The 20,716-nt window shown below is 30.4% G+C and overlaps 2 protein-coding genes across 2 annotated transcripts in view; one reads left to right on the top strand and one right to left on the bottom strand.

Moving 5' to 3' along the window:
- Positions 1-241: 241 nt before the first annotated feature.
- The window catches only part of LOC117168187, a 63,194-nt gene continuing 42,719 nt past the window's right edge, over positions 242-20,716 (top strand). The window contains exons 1-11 of the mRNA XM_033353646.1: positions 242-490; positions 656-841; positions 2,458-2,660; positions 2,825-3,021; positions 3,123-3,327; positions 3,407-3,526; positions 3,607-3,752; positions 3,838-3,975; positions 4,065-4,258; positions 4,736-5,027; positions 5,410-5,604. Coding sequence (XP_033209537.1) covers positions 428-490; positions 656-841; positions 2,458-2,660; positions 2,825-3,021; positions 3,123-3,327; positions 3,407-3,526; positions 3,607-3,752; positions 3,838-3,975; positions 4,065-4,258; positions 4,736-5,027; positions 5,410-5,604 — 1,939 coding nt within the window. The 5' untranslated portion in view covers positions 242-427. The remainder of the gene's footprint in view (positions 491-655; positions 842-2,457; positions 2,661-2,824; positions 3,022-3,122; positions 3,328-3,406; positions 3,527-3,606; positions 3,753-3,837; positions 3,976-4,064; positions 4,259-4,735; positions 5,028-5,409; positions 5,605-20,716) is intronic.
- On the bottom strand, positions 7,985-10,519 carry LOC117168185. Its single transcript, XM_033353642.1, has 5 exons — positions 9,561-10,519; positions 9,239-9,383; positions 8,695-8,861; positions 8,505-8,619; positions 7,985-8,421 (listed from the first exon to the last, which is right to left on the bottom strand). Exon 1 carries the CDS (start codon positions 10,491-10,493, stop codon positions 9,588-9,590), a length of 906 nt encoding a protein of 301 aa, XP_033209533.1. The 5' UTR covers positions 10,494-10,519; the 3' UTR covers positions 7,985-8,421; positions 8,505-8,619; positions 8,695-8,861; positions 9,239-9,383; positions 9,561-9,587.

The raw sequence follows: 20,716 nt of genomic DNA, 5'->3' as shown, positions 1-20,716 counted from the left end.
CTGCTATGAAAATTTAAAAAGCGCACACTGCAATCACGACCCACATCAAGAAAAATAGATGATAATATAATAATCTATTTTTCGAAATGGACGCATGCACACTGAAATTTTCCATTCGGGCCTAATATACGTCAAAGTACGTATTATACGTTACCAACCCTGATGCAGAAAGTCCCCAAGAGCTTTGCTTCTGGGAACACTCCGTGGATCTCCGTGGACCTGCAATGGCATGAAAGCACCCTAATTACTTCGTGTTGTACATAGTCCATGATGCAGACCAGTGCGCATACATATATATGCAGTGAGCTTTAGAGTTCAGATAGCTTGTTTCAGTTTATTTACAATGATTTACAAACTGTGTTTCAAGCAGAGGTGATTGCTGTACAAAGGGCAATTATTCAATAAATCGTTAAATAATAACTTAATCATGGAGAACGAAAAAAGTACCATGTTAGCTATGCTACAGCTATTAAGAAAATACAATTTGAAAGTGAGTAAACCGACTAAATTCAATTCTGACGATTTAGACTTCAGCCTAACCTAAAAAAATATGACAAATAAGACTGTTTTCTCTAATTTTATGAAATAAAAATTCTCCTACATTTCGACTAAACATTTAGGATTATTGTAATCAATATAAAATCTTATTCTTCAGGGAACTGAAGAGTTATTTAGAAAAGAAGCAAATTTAGCTGATGTGCATGTTGAGGAAAACCAACAAAGCGATTCCGAAGTGAACAACGTTCTTTCTGCTTACAAAAGTGAAGGAGATCCAGCGCTTTATGAAAAGTCTTATAGTGAACTCAAAAAATTTGTCGAATGTTCCTTGGATATTTATAAGGTTAGTACAGTTTTTAAAACATTTTGTTTTTCCTACATTGTTTAGAGTCACATTTGTATTCTTGAAGTGGGTTCATAACTTTTATAACTGGTAACTCATATAGTCAATTATTTCTGGGAATGTGTTTGCTTAAGCGCCTAAAGGGACCAGGAATACTACCCCTCTCTTCCCAGTTGCGAGGGCTTGAATTTTTATAGTCAAAGGCCGAAGGGTATTTTCAAGAGGCTGTAACTCTTTCTAGTAAAGCGATTTATAATTTGTATGAGGGTTTCTGAAACAGCCTGTACAGTGTAAATCTACACTAGCAATAATATCTTAGAAATTAATGAATATTTATCATTAAAAAATGATAAACTCGTAATAGTGTAGTGTTTTCTTACCCATAGGACCTTTTTATTCATTACAAAAAATTAAATGTAAAGACATATGTTGATCTTTATTTATCGTCTTGAGTTCTGAATTCCCAAGTTTAATTAATTTAAGTGTAATCGGTGCAATTTATGAATTTTCTACACCATCAACTTTGTAAATAAAAATTTTTAAATAAATAATTTTTATTTCCTTAAGATTTTTTTTTAATTCCCAGAATCGAAGGATTTTATAGATAAACTGAATTTTGCAGCGTGTCAAGAGAATAAAAAAAAATGTTCTAAATTTTTTAATGTTGCCACATGACATAAGTTTAGAAAAAAAGAAGAACCTGAGATATTTTAAGTGTAAAAGATTTTAAAGCAAAATATTTCAATTTTTAAGGATTAATAAATAAAAAAAATTAAAATCGAATAATTCAAAGATTTCAAAACTAAACTTTGGAGCTTTAAAAAAATAAACAAATTTTCTTAAAATTCTTATGCAAATTTAGAAAATTAAAACGCATTTTTTACATTTTGAATGATTTTTCAACATTCTAAGAATAATTCGAGTCAGTTCAAAATATTTTTAGGAATTTAAGACGTTTTAAAAAAACTGAAATTTTTCCTCATATTTTGTAAAATCCTGTAAGACAAAGAAAATTTCTTTAATATTTTCTATATTTTTTTTTTAATTATCTCAAGTATGTAAAAATCTTTTCCTAATTTTCTCAGGAATCTTATAAAAATCCTATTTATATAAATTTAAAAACAAACTTATAACACTTATTTCCTTATTCTCAATTGTCAGAATTTAATTTCCAGTCGAACTTAAGTGTTCAAGAACTTTTAACAAGTAAATAGTTTTTTTTATGATTTTTATGTTATTATTTCTAATATTATTTTGTATCCTTTATGGCATTTAGAAAAAATGTGATTTTTACTTAAATATTGTTTTATTTGTTGTTAGACAAAACTTCACCTTAAAAACCTTTCTTTCATGTAGAAAACGTCTATTATGCTTTTAAACATAATACAAAAGATGTTACGTAACGTTGGTGAGGGGTCTATAGAAAAAGTTGCATTTTGTTGCATGGGGGGGGGGGGGGGGGGGGGGTTAAAATGTAGAAAATAATTTTTCGTACTACTTGAACGCTCTCTTGGTATTGTTAGTAAAAATATTGTACAGACTTAGTGGCCTTTCTTTAATCCTTGATTTTAGATAAACAGTAAAGAGCGTAATTCACGTTTACGATTTATTTTCAGCACGAATTAGGCACGATATTATTCCCGGTATTGGTGCACATGTACCTGGAATTAGTTTACAACAATCATTCTGCAGAAGCTAAAGAAATAATGAATAAATACAGTGAGAATTTGGAAGACCATTATCAAGCTGATTTGAAGCGATTGTCTAATGTAACAAAACGCGAACAGATGGACGGAAATGAGCTCATAGATACATTCAAGTAAGTATAATTTACTCAAATTGACTTAACTTCACAAAACTATTTACCAATCTAACTTTTAAGAAAAAATTTAGGAATGGCCAAGCCATTTCTAATTATGGACTATATTAATTTATTCGAGTAATTACAAATAATTAAGTTATAATTTTGATTTTTTCTTTTAGATCTAATCAATTTATAATAAGAATGTCTAGAGATACACTTTCAATGTTGAAACGTCACTTGCAAGAGAAGAAATACAACAGTTTATTGAATATAATTAATGAGCGCCTTTATTTTGATATGTATGAAGGCGTTGCAAGAAATAAACAACAAATTGAAGCCACTTCAGGTGCAACTTTAGGAGAGGCCACTAGACAAGGTATTGATTTCATTTTTTTCAATCTTATTTAACAACTACATTACATCTATTGATTTGTCGTTTAGAATTTCTTCTTCAAACATCACTTTAAACTTTTTTAGATAATAAGGCAAGGGTTTACTACGGTCTTTTAAAAGAACCTGAAATTCAGTGTGTAAATCCTCCGGAGGAAGAGGAGGAAGATACAGGTGGCGGCGATGCAGACAAACCAAAGAAAAAGAAGGCAAAAAAGGATCCGCTCTTTTCAAAGAAAACGAAATCTGATCCGAATGCTCCACCCGTAGGAAGAATGCCTTTACCTAATTTGTAAGTAGTAAAAAAAAACACATACAATTGTGCTGATTTTAAATGCTGTATAATGCTCGAACTTGAACTTTCTCTGCAGGAAAGATGCAGACAAAATGGAGAAAATTAAGGCTCTCAGAGATGCGACAAAACGAGTCACACTCGGACCAGAGACTTTACCTTCCATATGCTTTTATACTCTTTTAAACGTAGTTCATAGGTAAGCCCAATTTCTATATACTTATCTTTTCCTCATTAATATATTATATCCCTTTATGAACCCTTTTTGTTACTTTCTAGCGTTACTGCTGCGGAAGTTTCGGAAGACTCAAGTCTATTGGCTGTCGGATTTAGCGATTCAGTTATAAAAGTCTGGAGTCTGCTTCCGCAAAAATTGAAAACAATGAAAAGCGCTGACCAGCTGGCAGAAGTATTAACAGAGGCCGGTGCGTGAGAACCATATATAAAAAATTGATTGGTTTTATAAAAATATGCTGTTTTTCTTATCGAATAATATGTATTTGTTAACAGACGACGTCTTGGTGAGGATGATGGATGAAAGGACTGCAGAATCGGTAAAGTTTTTGCATGGTCACAGTGGGCCTGTCTATTGTTTGTCTTTTGGTCCTGATAAAAATCTTCTTCTATCATGTTCTGAAGATACAACAGGTAAATGGAAATAATGATTGAGTAGATTTAATATACGTACCGTAAAGAGGGCGAATGCTGCCATTTAAAAAATAATGTTATTCTTGCAGTGAGACTATGGTCGTTACATACGTGGACCTGTGTTGTATGTTACAAGGGCCATCTGTTTCCTGTCTGGACAGTGAAATTTTCACCTCACGGCTATTACTTCGCGACTGGTTCACACGACAAAACTGCAAGGCTTTGGGCAACAGATTGCCATCAACCGCTTCGGATATTTGCTGGCCATTATTCAGATGTCGATGTAAGACACTGCATCCTTTTTTAGAAACTTTATTTTCTTCTTCGTATGTGGGCGTCCTCATGAAAAGGGCCCTTATGGTCGGTGTAGGTGCATGTTGCTGGATAAATTACCGGCATTTCAGGCCAAAAATTAACCCTCTCTGTTGAAAAATGAGTCGCCAGGGCATTTTTGAAGTTGGAACTTCGGAAAACCATTTTTCGAGAAACACGCATCTAAACTTGGCGAGTGCCATAAACGCACATGTTATATTTTCGAATCAAACCTGTTACTATCTGGATATGAGTATAGTCCCACATAATTCACTTTATGCCCTAGTAGCATCCCCTACTCAAACCCAAAAATAATCATTTTAACCTCGACTTAGATGAACGCGAATATCTTCTAAACTAGACCCGGCCATAAGGGCCCTTTTCATGCAGACGTCTACACATATACTGTTAATTTTGGCGCTTCATAATATAAGAATTTGTCTTCCAGGTTGTACAGTTTCATCCAAATTCCAATTACATAGCCACAGGTTCTAGCGATATGACTGTTAGATTATGGGACTGTGTCACAGGCAGCCAAGTGAGATTCATGACTGGCCACAAAGCTCCTATTTACTGCTTTGCATTCTCAACTGAAGGACGATTTTTAGCTTCGGCGGGTGCAGATCATCGAGTTCTGGTCTGGGATCTCGCGCATGGACATTTAGTAGCAGCTCTTTCGAGCCATTCTAGCATCGTTCATTGTCTTTCATTCAGCAGGGATGGAACTCTCCTGCTCTCAGGTAATTTCATCATTTTTGAGTAGTCACGCGTGGCTTTTATTGAAATTGAAGCATTAAATATTGTATGATTTTTATTTTAATGTGTACAATTGTATAATTATTGAATAACCATAAGAAATGGCCGGGAGAACATTCTTGCAAACGGGAAAATGAACGTTTTTTTAGATTTTAGGGGCTGTTCAAAAAATCATGTTTTTTCCTGCCCCCCTCCCCCTCGCACCGCTTTTTCTATAGTAAGTGTGTGAAAGTGTAACATTAGCGTAAAGCTCGTGATGCCCCCCCCCCCAGGCATTACGTATTTTTTGATTGGCCCTTTGGTTTCTTCTCTTTAGTTTAATATGTAATACTATAACATTATAAAATCTCTCTATAACTTTTCCAGGTTCGTTAGACTGTACGATTAAGGTCTGGGACTTCACAAAATTGGCCGAAGAAATGAGTTTGGAGGATGTTAATGTCTCTCACAATCCAGATGTGAAAACGAATGCAGATTCCTATCTTCTAAGGACATTCCCGACAAAAAGTTCACCCATTCTTGCTCTTCATTTCACGCGTAGAAATCTTGTTTTAGCTGTCGGTATGTTCGAGTCTACCTAGACAAGACATTTTTCTCAGCATCGATCTCGGCATGATTTGTACAAATTTATTTTTTGTACTAATTGTATCATAAAAGTTGTCCATAATAAAATTTAATGCTGCAATTCGTACATAGCATTCAATTTTCAGTTTGTATTTATTTAGAAAAGCTTTCAGATTTTGAAAGAGACTCTTGAAACTAGTTATTTTTTAATTAATAAAGGTTTTCATTCATAAATGCTGACCTATTTCTTTTTGGTATGATTTTTAAATGTATAACTTTTCACTGGGACCTAAGAGGCGCCTTCCGTTATTGTTATTTTTAACAACAATTATCTCTTAAACCATTTCACAAAATGTCATTGATCTTGACCGAGATATTGACAATAACGGAAATTTATGTTTAGAACGTTCTAAAACGGCGGAACTTTTTAACAATCCGAAAGTCCCAGCAGAACGTTCCGTGCTCTTAGGGCGTAAAAAAATGTAGACATTTGTACAGAAAAAATTCGGGTATTTTTTATTTTAAAAACTGATCATTAAATACAAATAATTATTCTAGAGCATATTAAATCTGCACCATCTCGGGCTGGTTGTGTAGAGAAACTGACACTAAACAGGTATGTTAGAATTTTTACATTCTCATCAGAGAACTTATTAGCTTTGTGTGAAAATTTCACCCCGCATGTCCACCCATTTTTTCAAATGTCCACGTTTTGAGACCCTGTGAATCCGAAAAATAGGTTTTTACGAATGTGTCTGCGTATCTCTGTCTGTTTCTGAGCATTATAATTTTTGAAAAAATTAATATGTTCGATTGGCCTTTGGCACATTATTTAAGTGTCGAAAACTGAAGGTCAAGTTCATTAACCAGGCATTTTGGATAAAAAATCTAAAAGTGAGCGCATTTTCAAAATTTTTGATTATTTCAGGATTCAAAAATTCTCTGTACGGTTATTCGAAGTACTTGAAAAGGCAAACATTTTCTCTAAATGACTTTTTTTGATAAAAAAATTGCCAAAGTTATAGTGCTTACAAAACTCAAAAAAACAAACGCGTGAAAAATAACAATAATAAAATCGTGAAAAATAACAATCAAATCTTTGGGAAAAGGATGCAAGGTGCGAAAAAACATAAATGAAAAAAATTGTACATTCGTAATATTTTAACTAATAAAATTTTTCGCCTTAATTATATCTACAAATTTTCTTCAAACAACTTTACGCTAGGATGCGTATTTTTGTTTGAATCGTAAAATATAACATTGGAAATAAACAAATTAAATGTATGGAAAAACGACACGAGTTTCAATAAAATACTTAATAACAATATTGTTTTTTTTGTATATGATGCGCACTTTAAAAAAATTAAAAACTAGATGATGAAAATACGCATGTTTCAATGCCACTGCATATTATAAATTGTATAATGATATAAAATTATTGAAATGATAGATTTTTCATGTTAGCGGAGAAAAGAAATAGTTGTGGAGGTGAAGAAATAAGGACCTTTAACAAAAGAGAATTCACAATCACCAAATTACAGTTGTGTTGATTTTTAATTTTAAAAGGCTTGCGCACAAATGTGAGGGAAATAAAGACCGAGCTCGCATCGTGAGAACTAAAAGTCGCGCGCCCTAGACGCGCTCAAACTTTCAAGTCGCGCGGCCAGCGCTCTCAGAATGTGTATGCCAAGCGGCCAGATTTTTTTTTACTTTTTTAAAATTATTTTGTTGGTTTGGCCATCTAAGGTAGTGGGCCCGATACTCGAACACTTAACGGCGTCGTGTCAACTCTTGCCCATTTCAAAGCATTTTGAAGTATTTAAATTCGTAAAAAACGTGTAAAACTATTTTTAATGGTAAATATAAACACTCTTCAAGCTATTAAAACAAGAAAATGTAGATTTTTTAAACATTATCTTCAAAAATATATATATTTAAAGATTGACTCATAAGGAGCAGTAGTCGAACGCGACTTTGCCCTTGGGAGCAGTTGTCGAACAGGCAGGGACCCAGTAGTCGAACAGTGCGATCCGAAGTTGAAAGAGGTTAGGAATGATAAGTACTTACTAACAAGAAGTAATTTAAGTACTTATAAACAATAAATATGAGGTGTGAGATACGTTCAAAATAAATATGGCTTATTTAAATAAATATCTATTCAAATATCGTCCATGTAATAAATTATAAAAGTCATTTAATTAGAATTAAACAACAAAAATCAAACATTTAAGGAAAATCAATATTTCATACCATTTTTTCTATTAATTTATTCAAAAATTCTTCAAAATTTCTAATTAAAATAAAATTTAATCTGCCTGAGTTTAATTCGAGGATTTTTTCGTAGTACTTGTGAGTTTTTGATTTTCTTTGGATAAAGTTTTTTTTTTCTGAAGACTTCTTCAATGATTTTACTTTGAATAATATTAGTTTCAGTTTCCAGTGCTGTTTGATTGTCCTTAAACTGATCAGTTTTTAATTGAATACACAACATTCTTTTCTGAGCCGTATATTGTTAGCTTTAAATCTGATCTGTTGATTTCATCTTGTGCTTGAAGTTTTTGCGGCCTCATTTTTTTTGAGGTTCTCTTATAATTCTATTTAATTTGTTTATTTTTGATCATTTAAAATTTTTTGTCAACTTTTACTCTCCCTTTTTCTCGTTTTTGCTCTGCTGTTAAATCCCATAAATTTCTCCAGGCTAAACCAGTAGCAATAGGCTTTACTTCTTGACGTCCTTTTTTTTACTTTTATCAAATTTTGGCATAAAAAGGAAATCCTTGAAGGCAGTTTTCACAATAGACTTAGAAGTTGAACCTAAGACAACAAGAAATTATATCACTAAAAAGATAATATAAATTTATGAATATTTAATCGTAAATAAATAAAACACTACTCACTTATTATTTGGTACAGTAGACACTCAATCGTTGCATGCATTATTAACTAAGTTCTTTTTATTAGAATATTCAGTGAGTGGAAGAGTTGCACTTGATTGACAATTTTCTAAACAAGCTGCAAAAAAAAAATGTTAGCCTCAATTTAAATGCCATGATTTTGTTTAATGGTATGAAAATAAAAATCTCTTACGTTCAGAAACTTCCCTGTTTCTTTGAAAACTATCGCCATGACCAACTACATCAGTATCGAATGTACTTTTTTGTCTTATAACTGAACGATTAGAATGCTTCAACGCAGGCTTATTTAGTATGCATAAATCTAGAGCCTGTTCACAATCGCTCACTTTCAAAATCACCCTGTTGACGTTTCCACAAGCAATAAAATGTACATTACATTGATTTGTTACATGAAATATAAATGTATATATGTAAATAGACGATTTTTTTCCTAAAAGAATTTGTAGCCACGACCAACTGAAATTTATATTCAATACACAAATCTAAAATATTTGTGCATTTAATATTTTTTAAAAGGATTGTATAAACCTTAAATATGTAAATAAAATATTATTTGTATGATTCAAAAATTTTGAAGGTATTTATAATGTTTAAACAATTAAACATGTGTAAAATATTTTTTCATCGAATATTTTTTAAAATTGATTTTATGATTTTCTCATTATGCTGATGTAGTAAAAAGCATTGTGTAGTGAAACATTTCCCTATACACTCACAATTTTCGAAGAATCTATCACAGTCTTGGAAGTAGTCTGGTATTCCTTAATTTCACTGTTCATCGAAGAAATATCTACATCATGATTGGCACATCTAGCATTATGGGCTTCTTCGAAAATCTCTCTTAACCTTATTGGAATAGGACTGTCGTGTAACAGAAAAAATGTATATTTATGAAAAAATGATATTTGTACTTGTTACACATGCACATATAATATCGGATAACAGTATATTCCATAATTTTTTCAATTGATGTTTTCAAACTGATTATTTTTTTAAATTTATTCTTAGATTTTTCAATTGTTATTTGGATATACTTACACTTTCAGAAGTATCCATTATAACTTCTCAGTTGCGTTTACTGCCATCGATATCCATAAACTTCGAAGAAGAAGTTTCAACATCGATGTCCATAGTCTTCGCCGAAGGAATATCAACATCATCAATACTGAGCCTACGGTCTTTGACATCTTGTGAAAAATTCATTTTAGACTCATCGCAGCTTAAATCCATGACAATATCCATATTTTCTAAATTTATGCTTGTATTTGCACTATTTAATTCAACGTTAAACTGGCTTACTTCAACATTTTCGTCGCTAGCTGTTTCTTGGAAGCTGTCGCTAGGACCAACTACGATCAAGTTTCCATTAGCATATAATTCCTCGGACAGTGAACAGCCCTTGTTTAGGCGTTCCTCTAAAATTTCTTTAATAACTTCCCTGTCTATCGTACGAGTACTAATGCTATCATTCTGATCTCCAAAACCAGTATCCGTGACACTCTGATCTAACATCCTGGGTACACTTTGTTGACATCTGAGCCAAAACTTGTATAATTCTTTGAGTTCGGCTGATCCAGTCCACTCTATTGAATCATCATGACTTTTCAACTTGGTCAAAAAATCTGCATCTAAATGGCATTCGAAGAAAGAGTTGTTTTGGTCTGATGTACTAGATACTTCAACATTCGGTTCACAGTATGTCTGTTCTTTTTGTACTTCTACTTGTCTATCATCAATTTTCAATAGCTTGTTGCAGATGATGGCATGTTCAGAAAATGGACTAAGCCCACATCGCTTGAATCCATTTCCAAAAATTTTCACTAAATCTAGAGAATCTAGTACACTCTTGAGTACTCCTGCGAAATGAACTTTTGTCAAAAGTGCACCATCATTTTCTATCCTCCACTGACGTACTGCGTCTCTATATTTAGTCTTCAGTGGATGAAAAAGTGACACGTTCATCGGTTGCATAATGTGAGTGGCATCTGGGTACAATGCTACCAATTCAATTTTATGGGCAACGCAGAAATCACTCAATGACTTAGTAATGTGGGAACTGTGGCCATCTACGTATACGATCACAGGAAAGTCAAATCTCATTTTTTACACACCATGGATAGAACACACTGGTCATATACATATAGAATGTCTCACTAACCATCCAACCAGTTTCACATTTTCCTATTACAAACTCATCTGGAAAGTTTTGAGCAACGAGTGGTGAAACTCTTTCATTGTTATTAACTACCATAGTTGGAAGCAACTGACCAGCTGCGTTACCATCTATGAGAGCTGTATAACATTCTTTATCGTTACCACTCACATTATGTACAGCTATGTCTCCTTTGCGCACCAAAACTTTCTTACACTGAAAAAAAAATTGTTCTTGAATCAAGTAAATGTTACTTGATTCAAGTCAAACGCAGTACGAATGGGGACGATAGAATATGAGTGTGTTCCAAATAAATAAATACTTGCTACCGTATGCTTGGAACAAGCGTACATTTTCTTAATCTGAGAAAATGTATTCTTAGATAGAATATCGCATTTTCTTATTCTAAAACTTTATTGTGTTACTTCATATAGAGATGTATTCAAATGCAGAAAATAGTTCACTTCCAAGAAATCATTTCTGATACACTTCAAGAATATATTTTCTTAATCTAAGAATATAAAGTATCGGAACAATAGACTGAGCCTCAACTGAACACTATTTCTCAACGAAAAAAAAAATTGTTTTCGAAATTATTGTTATATAATTTTCATTTTTTAATTTATTAAAATACGTAATTCTCGCACACTGTTACTTAAAAATATAATCGTACGCTTAATCTCTTTGAAAAATCGCAGTCCACGAGGATTCGAACCCTACCTAAACTACCTAAACTATTGTCCTAACCGCGCGCTCTACCGACTTCGCTATCGAAGCACTTAGATTTCGGTGACAAAATCTCGAGTAAAAATTTCAAGGCATTGTCGTACGAAGTCGTATAGCGAGCTTTAACCATCTTCAAACTAAACGTTGTAGAACAATGTTTCTTTTAAGAAAACATCTTTCTGATGATACATGCAATTTTTCGAGAGACTTTAACATACCATTTTTTATTTATAACAATTTTAGAATTGAATTGTACTTATTTCAAAAAAGGCTCTATACTTTTGTGTTCTTAATATATTTAAAAATGTTATAAAATATCTAAAAGTGATAAAAAATAAACAAAAACTCTCCATAAAATGCGCTGTTTTCAATTTATCCAACTCTTTTATTGTATATAATATTCTCTTTCTCAATTTTTGATGAAAAATAACATTTCTTAAATAATAATATAGAATATGTGAAAAAGCGAAGTAAGTTTCACTTATTTAACAAGGGACTTCACACTTGTTGTTTTTAAATATTTAAAACGCTTAAAAACGACCCAAAGGTAATGAATAATAAAGAAAAGTTGCATGTACAAAAATTCTTTCATAACATCAATAACAAAAAATAATGTTCTGCTATACGAAAATTTGCATAAACCGCACAGTTTTTAATTTATCGAATTCTTTTATAGTACTTTATATAGTACTTTTTTATAGTACCTTAAATATTTTGCCTTATAAACGCATACAATTTTTTTAAATTGACAAGAAAATGTAATAATTGTATTTTTTAACATTTTTTAAAGCTTATAACTTTGTTTTATGCTGTCATATATTTATTTTTTATTATTTACAAAAATGTTTCACGGTTAAAAAAATTCGAAATGGTTTAATTTTACGTAGATTAATACATACAAATAATCAGCGAAAAAAATTATAGACGCAGTACATTTATAACCTTTCAATAATTTTAGGAATAAAATTACTTTTGAGTCTTGCATAAATATTTCAAAATTAAAAACACGTTTTTAAAATATATTTGAAAATTTTAAATTCTTACCAACAAAAACTTACCGACGCAATAAACTTATAATTTTTTTAAATAGTTTTATGAGTCATTTGATTTGTGAGTCAGCCTAAAGTTTGTAGTTTATCTAAGTTGTAAATTCCTATGTACATTTGCATAAATAAAAATTATTATGTGCACCAATGTTTTGAATTTTATAAATATTATTGAATTTCAAAATAATTGATAGCGGCGAAGAGAATCAACTTCCATACCTTGCCAACTTGTGGATTATTACATATTTAATAAGATACTTATGCAGTAAGAAGTGAATTAATTTATACCAATATATTAATTTTCGTAGTATGTGTGCGATGTCTATTGTATCAAGACTACAGTTCTTATGTTGAAAAAACTGATGTGTTTCTATTTTGATAAAATAGGTATCTTCGAAGTAAATCTGACATTCGTTTCAAATTAATAATTTTTTTAAGGAAAATATTCAAGCATTATTCTGAGAGAAATTATTTCTTCGCTGAATACATTCATTTTCTCGTCTCAAGAACATGAACATTGTTTTAATTAAAATAGTAGTCAAAATAAGTATAGGGGCCATCCATATACCGCGTGGAAAATTTTGCACCACTTTGACCCCCCCCCCCTCGTGGACAGCCGTGGAATTTGGGCACCCCCCTGTACTTTGTCCACGTGGAAAATTCTAGTGAAAAAACGTCATTTTAGTACTCTTGAAACCCATTGTTGCGAGCTGTGAGTTTACGTAAGAAGTGAGATTTTCGGAGTTTCTTTTTTATATAAATATTAGTTTTAGAGAAGTATCCTATAGATGAAAATTTTAGTTAATGAAAAGGACAAAACTTGCATTCGGTTGCCGATTAAAATGTCAGTCACCTTTGGCACTACTCAGGAGCTGCCAGTGAAATTCTTTGTTAGTTTTTTGCACCAAAACAATCATCCTCAATGGGTTTCAAGATTACTAAAACAACGTTTTTTCACTGAGAAACAGCCAATCAATTATTATCTTACCTTTTAGCACCTAAAGAATCACCCCCAATGCGTTTCAGAGGTACTAAAATCACTATTCTAATTTTCATTCCGTCATATTTTATATGCCTGACAGTCTGCTAGTCAACTTTGGCCCTACCGAAAAGCTGCCAGTCAAACTTTTTGTTAGTTTTCAGCATTCAAACAATCATTCACAATTGTTTGGCACCACTCAGGAGCTACAAGTGAAAATTTTTGTTAGTTCGTTGTACCTAAAAAATCATCCCCAATGGGTTTCAAGAGTACTAAAATGACATTTTTTCACTCGAATTTTTGACCAGTTTAACGATAAATTGTTGCAAAATGCACCAACAGCTGTTAGTCAATCAACCAATTTCGAACGGTTGACTATGAAAACAAAAGGATCTGAAATTTCAGTGAGTACTTAAAAAATACAATCCTTTTTTTTAGACATTTTCCTCTATCTCGCGTTGTTACGCTAATAATAGGATTTTAGTTTTCATATTATTTTTTATACATGTATAAAGCAAAATATCCTATAAGTCTTCTTTGAGATTTTTTGTACCTCGCGTCTTTTAGCGTAATATTGGAATTTTCGATTATTTGCATATATTACTTACGATAAAACAAAAATTACGAGTCCTATTGAAAAGTGGTTTAAAGAAATTTTGTAGGATTTTTCAAAACTTTGAGACTTTTTGTCGTATTTTGCGTCATTTGGTTAAAAATTTGAATGTTGTGGTGTCAAATTTCGGGCAATTCTAATACTTTCTCCATCCTAAATAATTAGAATGTAATCAATGAATACAAATTTGTATAACTTTTTTTGGCGAATAACTTTTATCCATCAATTTGTTTTTGTACCTTTTGATGTTTTTCCACAAATTTTTCATTTTTATTTTTAATACCATTTTTATGATCAAAACCAAAACTACGTGTCCTGTCAAAACGTCATTCATAACCAATTTCTAGCTCTTTTTCGGGTAAATAATTTTTGTTAAATCTTTTTTTTTCGTAACTTGTATCATTTTTTCACAAAGTTTTTTTTTATATTTTCAATGTTATTTTTCGCGAATAAAACAAAAGGTACGCCTCCTATCAAGAAGTGATTATTAACGAATTTGTAGATCTTTTTTGAGATTACAATTTTTGTTCATTCATCTTCTTTCGTATCCTGCACAGTTTGGCCAGAAAATGGGATTTTTCATATCTCATTATTTTTTGTGCAATAAAAATTAGAATTTTCAATTTTACAAGAAAATCCAAAAAGTTTGTATGATAATCTTGTAGGGCTTTTAAAAAGCAACGTTTTTCTTTACTTTTTTGATATCGTACGTTGTTTGGCTTATAATTTTGATTTTCGATTGATATTAAAAATTTTGAAAATGCTATAACTCTGAGAATTTTTTTTGAATGAAAAAAAGTCTTAAGGATAAATTGTTTGGCCTTCTGAGTACTATTAATAGCCGTAAATAAAAATGTTAAGTATACAAAAATGGTCCCAAAATTTGTATTTTTATCCAAAATGGCTGTTTAATGAACTCGTCCTTTCTTTTTGGTCTTGTCGGACCTTTTTTTTCTTATCCTTTCTCAATCATAAATTATGAGAATGAGAAAAATTAGACTCCTTTTAATTTTTTAAAATTAATTTCAGTTTTAAAATCATTTGAATTCTTCAAAGTAAAACGCTGTTACTTTTCTTTGTAATATTGATATTTTATCCAATATAAATAAACTGAAAAGTTACGAACTTAGATAACATTTAGTATGCTTCCTTATTATTAACTTTTAAAGAATTGTTCTTTTTTTCTCTGTTTTTAAGAAACCACCTTTTCTCGTTTTTTTTCGCTTGAATCCTTTTTGGTAGAAAGTCTACTATTATATTTGTGGTTCGGAATTCAACTCGTTTGGTTAAAAATTCTAGTATTCAGTTGCAAATTTTATTATTCTGTAAAAAATGAAACTATTTTGTTAAAAAGTCATCTTGTTTAGTTAGGAATTCAGAAGTTTGGTTAAAAGTTGAACTACTTTGTAAAAAAATTATTCTTTTGATTTTAGATTCACCTCTTTGGTCGAAAATTGAACTATTCTAGTTTTAAAAAATTAATCTTCTGCGGATAAAAAGTCATTTTTAGGCTGAATTCTTTTGTTAAAAATGTAATTATTTTGTTGAAAATTCGTTTTTTTAATAAGATTTTTTTTTAACTAACAAGGTAAACATTTCATTTTTGATTTAAATTGATTTTTTTTTTATTAAAAATTAATATTTTCTGGGTTAAAATTGCTCCTCCCGGCTTTAAAATTCAAAAATTTTGTTCAAAAATAATATATTTTGTTGAAAGCTCATCTTATTTTGGTAGATCATTAATACAATGCTGGAAATTTCATTTCTGTGGTTAAAAATTTAACTATTTTGTTCGCAATTTATCTTCTTTAATTAAAAATTAAACACCTTGGTTAAAAGTTGAACTTTATCATTAAAAATTCATATTTTTGGACTCCCCTTGATCTTTGGGGTTGACTCTTCTGTTGAAAATTTAATTCCTCGATTTAGTTGCAAATTAATCTTTTTTTAACATGTACCAATTTTCTTGACATTTTGGGTTTTTTGTTTTGTTAAAAATTAATTTTTTATCTGAAAATTTGAAATTTTACATTTTTGTTAGAAATTTATACTTAATAAGTTCAAAATTTAATTATTTAGCAAAAAATTCTTTTGTTTTGTTTGAAATTCATCTTTTTGGTCGAAAATTAATTTTCTTGATTTTTTTTACATCGTCCTTTTATTAAAAATGCAATTGTTAAGTTCTAAATTAGTATATTTTGATCAATGATTTAACAATATGGTAGAAAATTAAAGTAGGATTCGTTTGTAAATGAACTTTTCCGTGTTTTTTTCGTGTTTGTTAAATCTTGTTTTTAAAAAATCATATTTCTGCAAGATTTACCTCTTTGGCTTAAGATTGAACTTTTTTTGTTGACAATTTGGTTTTTTATGTTAAAAAATTACTTTTTTTTTTTAATTGTAACTTGTCTATTCTTGATTAGAAATGTATCCTTTATAAGATGAAAGTTCAGCTATTTGGTTGAAAATTCATGGAATTTGTTAAAAATTCGTCTTTTTTGGTAAGAAAATTAATCTTCTTTGTTGCAAATTCATTATATATTTCGACTTTAAATCTTAGGAATTTAAAGCGTTTCATATTGCATTCCAATCAATTGAAAGCAAGTTTTAAATAATAACTGATACGAGGGATTTTATTAGCTGTAAGGCTATTTATGAAAAAAATAAATCACGACTTTTAAACCTTTAAAACCCCTAATTGCATCGTTTTTCTTTGTTATTGCAAACTTAAAAAAATTCGGAATTAATTAAAAATTTATTTATTTTTTTAATTTCTTTAGTATCTCGAAAATGTGCATTTTTAAAAAGAAACCGTAAAAGAAATTAATTAATTTTAACATAATAAATATAATAATTTTAGGCCCTCATTAATTTTAATATTTTCGGCGTGCATAGAGAACCCCGAGTCAGCTCTAGATATGGCTGGCGAAGGCTTTCGCCTTGGCCTCATCCACCCCTCCCGTAGACGTAGGCAAAGGACGCGGTTGCTATAGAAACGTCGAAAAGTTGAAGAGGGCAGCACCTCGAGGCATGCAAAAATGTAGTTAGATATCAGGCGTTTTGCCGTGAAAGTATAATCATCTCTGGTATAATACTCGTAGAAAAATGTTATTTTAGTTTGTTTTTGCAAACTATTTTATACTTTGCGAAATACATTTATAAATAGTTCTTCACGCGATATTTTGCTAAAAAAGGAAGGGCACAATTAAAAATAGAAAGTTACGAAAAGTTTTAGTTAAAGAGTCGACTAATTATTATTAGAGATATAGGCTTAATGGTATGATCATTTCACGTTTATTTCTCTTGTAAAATTAATTCCATTGCATATTATTATTTCTAATCTTATGCAGAGTTTTATTTTTTAGCATATCGCCGTACCTAAAGCAATATATGTATATAGGATGTAGAATGTCCACAGGTTATAGCTATATAGATATAAACGATAATTGGATCTGAAATGGGTTTATTTGTTTTGAATTAAATTTAACCATCATTTCGGTTAGATTGCGAACGACATAATAATTTCTTTAAATTATTGTACTTTGAGGAACCATGGTATCAAAAATGAAAATTGCCTCTTTTTTAATTACTCTTATTTTTTCTCCTGCGTTCTCAAAATTAGAATTCTATTATATTTTTCGTTCCGCATTCATCTCCAGTCATTAAAAACTTAATTATGCTGTTGCAACTTCAAATATATTCTTAAAAAATTCATCTTTTTGGGTCAAAAAATAACTTTTGTTGAAAATTCATATTTGTGTGATACAAATTCGCCTTTTCGGCTTGCATATCTTAAAACTTCTTTAAAATTCTTTTTCTTTCTTCACGGGAAATCTACTTTAATTAAAAATTTGTCTTTGGGTTTCAGAATTCATCTGATTTGGTTAAACATCCACCTTTTTTGCTGGAATTTAATCTGATTCGACTATTATTCGCTATTTTAAATTAATGTTTTCTGGTCAAATTAGAATGTATTATTTAATTTTAAATAAGAGTTTTTTTGGCTAAGAATTCAACTATGTGGTTGAAAATTAACTAATTTGTTAAACTTTCATTTTTGTTGTTGTTAAAAATTCAACTCCTAGGTTGAAAAAGTGTTCTCCGGTTAAAAATCAATTTTTTAAACTGGACATTTAACTATTATATTTTTGATTGAATTCAACTTTTTATTTTAAATTGTAATCTTTTTATGATGCAAATTGAAATATGTAGTTGAAAGAGGTGAACTAATTTGTTAAGACATTAATTATTTTCTTTCAATTTTTGTAATTTTCTTACCTGATTTAAGAAGTAATACTTCTCTGCTTACGCGTTTCTTAATAATTTAAATAAAGAACATTTTTTAAGTAAAATACTAGCTCCATCCTACCCGGTAATAAGCGTTGAATTCAGAAAAATTAAGATTTTGTATTCCTATGAATACGCGATTTTTCCTCCGTCTAATAATCCCCCAAATGGAACAGAAAAAGTGAAAATCCTATTCCTCTCAATCGACTTAGTAAAATTTAACGAAAGCATTTGTTTAACCTATGTTTTATTATTAAATCTTTCGATAACTTATAAATTCAAAAATATTCAAATTTACCTTTATTTACATTTTACTAATTTATTTAAAAGTCTTAAAAAATGCATCAAAGAAATCTATTTAAATGTGTGAATTAAAATAATTTTAGCTCTAGAGAGGCGGAGTTGAATTTATTAGAATTAAATTTTCAAAACTTATATTCCACATGAAGGAATTAAAACAATTTATTACACATATTTTTTGAACTTATTAGAAGGAATTAAATAATCTTAAAATATGAACTCTCTTGGGGAATAGAAGACATCTCTGTGAGGTTATCTTTCGGTACAATTAGAAGGAATTAAATATATTCAAAACACGTTCTCTTTTGAGGAATAGGAACCCATGTGGTGGCCGCTATGGAAATATAAATAAATTCGTTTTTGAGATATCCTATTCTTATGACATTTTAGACAGGTGGAAAAATCGCGCGTTCAAAATAATAGAGTAATCTTCACTTTTACGCTGAAATCTTAGATATCTCAAGATTTTGAAATAAAATTTTGAACCTTTCCAAGGATGCTTAAATTATTTAAAAAGAAAATAACTGAATTTCTAATTTAAGAAATTTTCAGTTAAAATTTTTTCAATTTTTCAATATTTGATGTTTCTAGCTGAAAATTCCTTAAAATTATATAATTTGAAAATTTTAAAGTTCATTGATTGACTTTTTATGTAGAGCATTGAAAATGATAATGTGGATGTATATTTTGTCATATAGCAAAATGTTAGTACCTTCAATTTTATACGCGTAAATTATTGAGCATTTGAATACAACATTTTTTAATTAAAAACTTTTAAATTTAAATTTTAAAAGATCAAAATATAACCATTCTACTTTGAATGCTTTCATTTATAGCTCAGTTCTTATTACCTCAAGTGGTAAATTGTTTAGCTTTAGTGTTCCATTTTTTAAATTTCATTGGCCGTGAAAAATGTTTACGAACCGGAAAAAAACCAGCAAATGACCGGAAATTTATTTCGTTGATTAAAACAGCCACCCTGAAAAAGATTAGTTTTCAAATAGAACAGTTTAAATGCAGATTCTGAAAGTTTTCTCAATTATTCACTTCCTATCGTGAAGTCTTCTTTCTGAATTGGTTTCAGAATCTGAACATGTGACTTTGTGTACCCTGAGAGGGTTCTTTTGTTCTCATTTAGTGCTTATGTATATATGAAATATGAAAACTTCTATTATCATAATACAGGATATGATATCGATATTTTGCATTTATTTGTTTCAGCTTTCAGCCCGAAAACAATATTCTTTTTTCTCCTTATGTGGATGATACTTCATTTCATTCGCGTTAATAGGTACAATTCCTCAGGTGCATTGAAAGGTTATGTTATCCATATTTCTAAGTATTTCTTTATATTACAAGTTAGATGTTATATATTTGTTTATACTTTAGATTTCGCATCTCAAAAATTGCATTATTTTCAAACTAATTTAATTTATTTATAAACTTTATAATTTCTTTACCTTGTACTTGCAATCTTCGCTCATTGCATTTACTTCCTTTTAAACATACTTCATTCTCGCGCGCTCACTTATCCAATGTGGCTAGAAGTGGTAGAGATGCTCCTTATTGGTTAACTTTTTTTTAGTTGCGTGTGGCCAAAGATATTAGTTCCTAGATACGGAAAGAGATTAGCTAGACCAAAGATATTATAAACGTAGATGCGGTGCGGGCTTAGTTGCCCGCCATAAATGTAGACAGCGCGTCCGGCGAAAAAAGTCACTTCCCCTCTACCCACTGCTCACCGTAGAAAGCATCAATCGATATAGTTTGCCAGGAACCACTTGGAGCGCTGTAAGCAACTCTCGGCACACCTTCGAGGCGCACTGATGGTAAACTTAGCTTGGACAAGAACCATTTGGATTGAAAGTAAATTGCCAATTAAAACATTTTTACATTTATAACTTTGCAAAACTTGGTTGTTTTAATAAATACCACAAATATAAGTCGATGAGTAATTAATATTACTCATATTATATTATATGTAGATGCTAAGACGACAGTTCCAAGCCAGATTACGTTTCGCATTGGCAAACAAAATTAGACGAACAGAATTTCACTGGCACATTCATAAAAAAATATCATATTCCATAA

This window comes from Belonocnema kinseyi, chromosome 2 (assembly GCF_010883055.1).
Source record: "Belonocnema kinseyi isolate 2016_QV_RU_SX_M_011 chromosome 2, B_treatae_v1, whole genome shotgun sequence".
Lineage (NCBI taxonomy): Eukaryota > Metazoa > Arthropoda > Insecta > Hymenoptera > Cynipidae > Belonocnema > Belonocnema kinseyi.
This window is presented reverse-complemented; position numbering and strand designations above follow the sequence as displayed.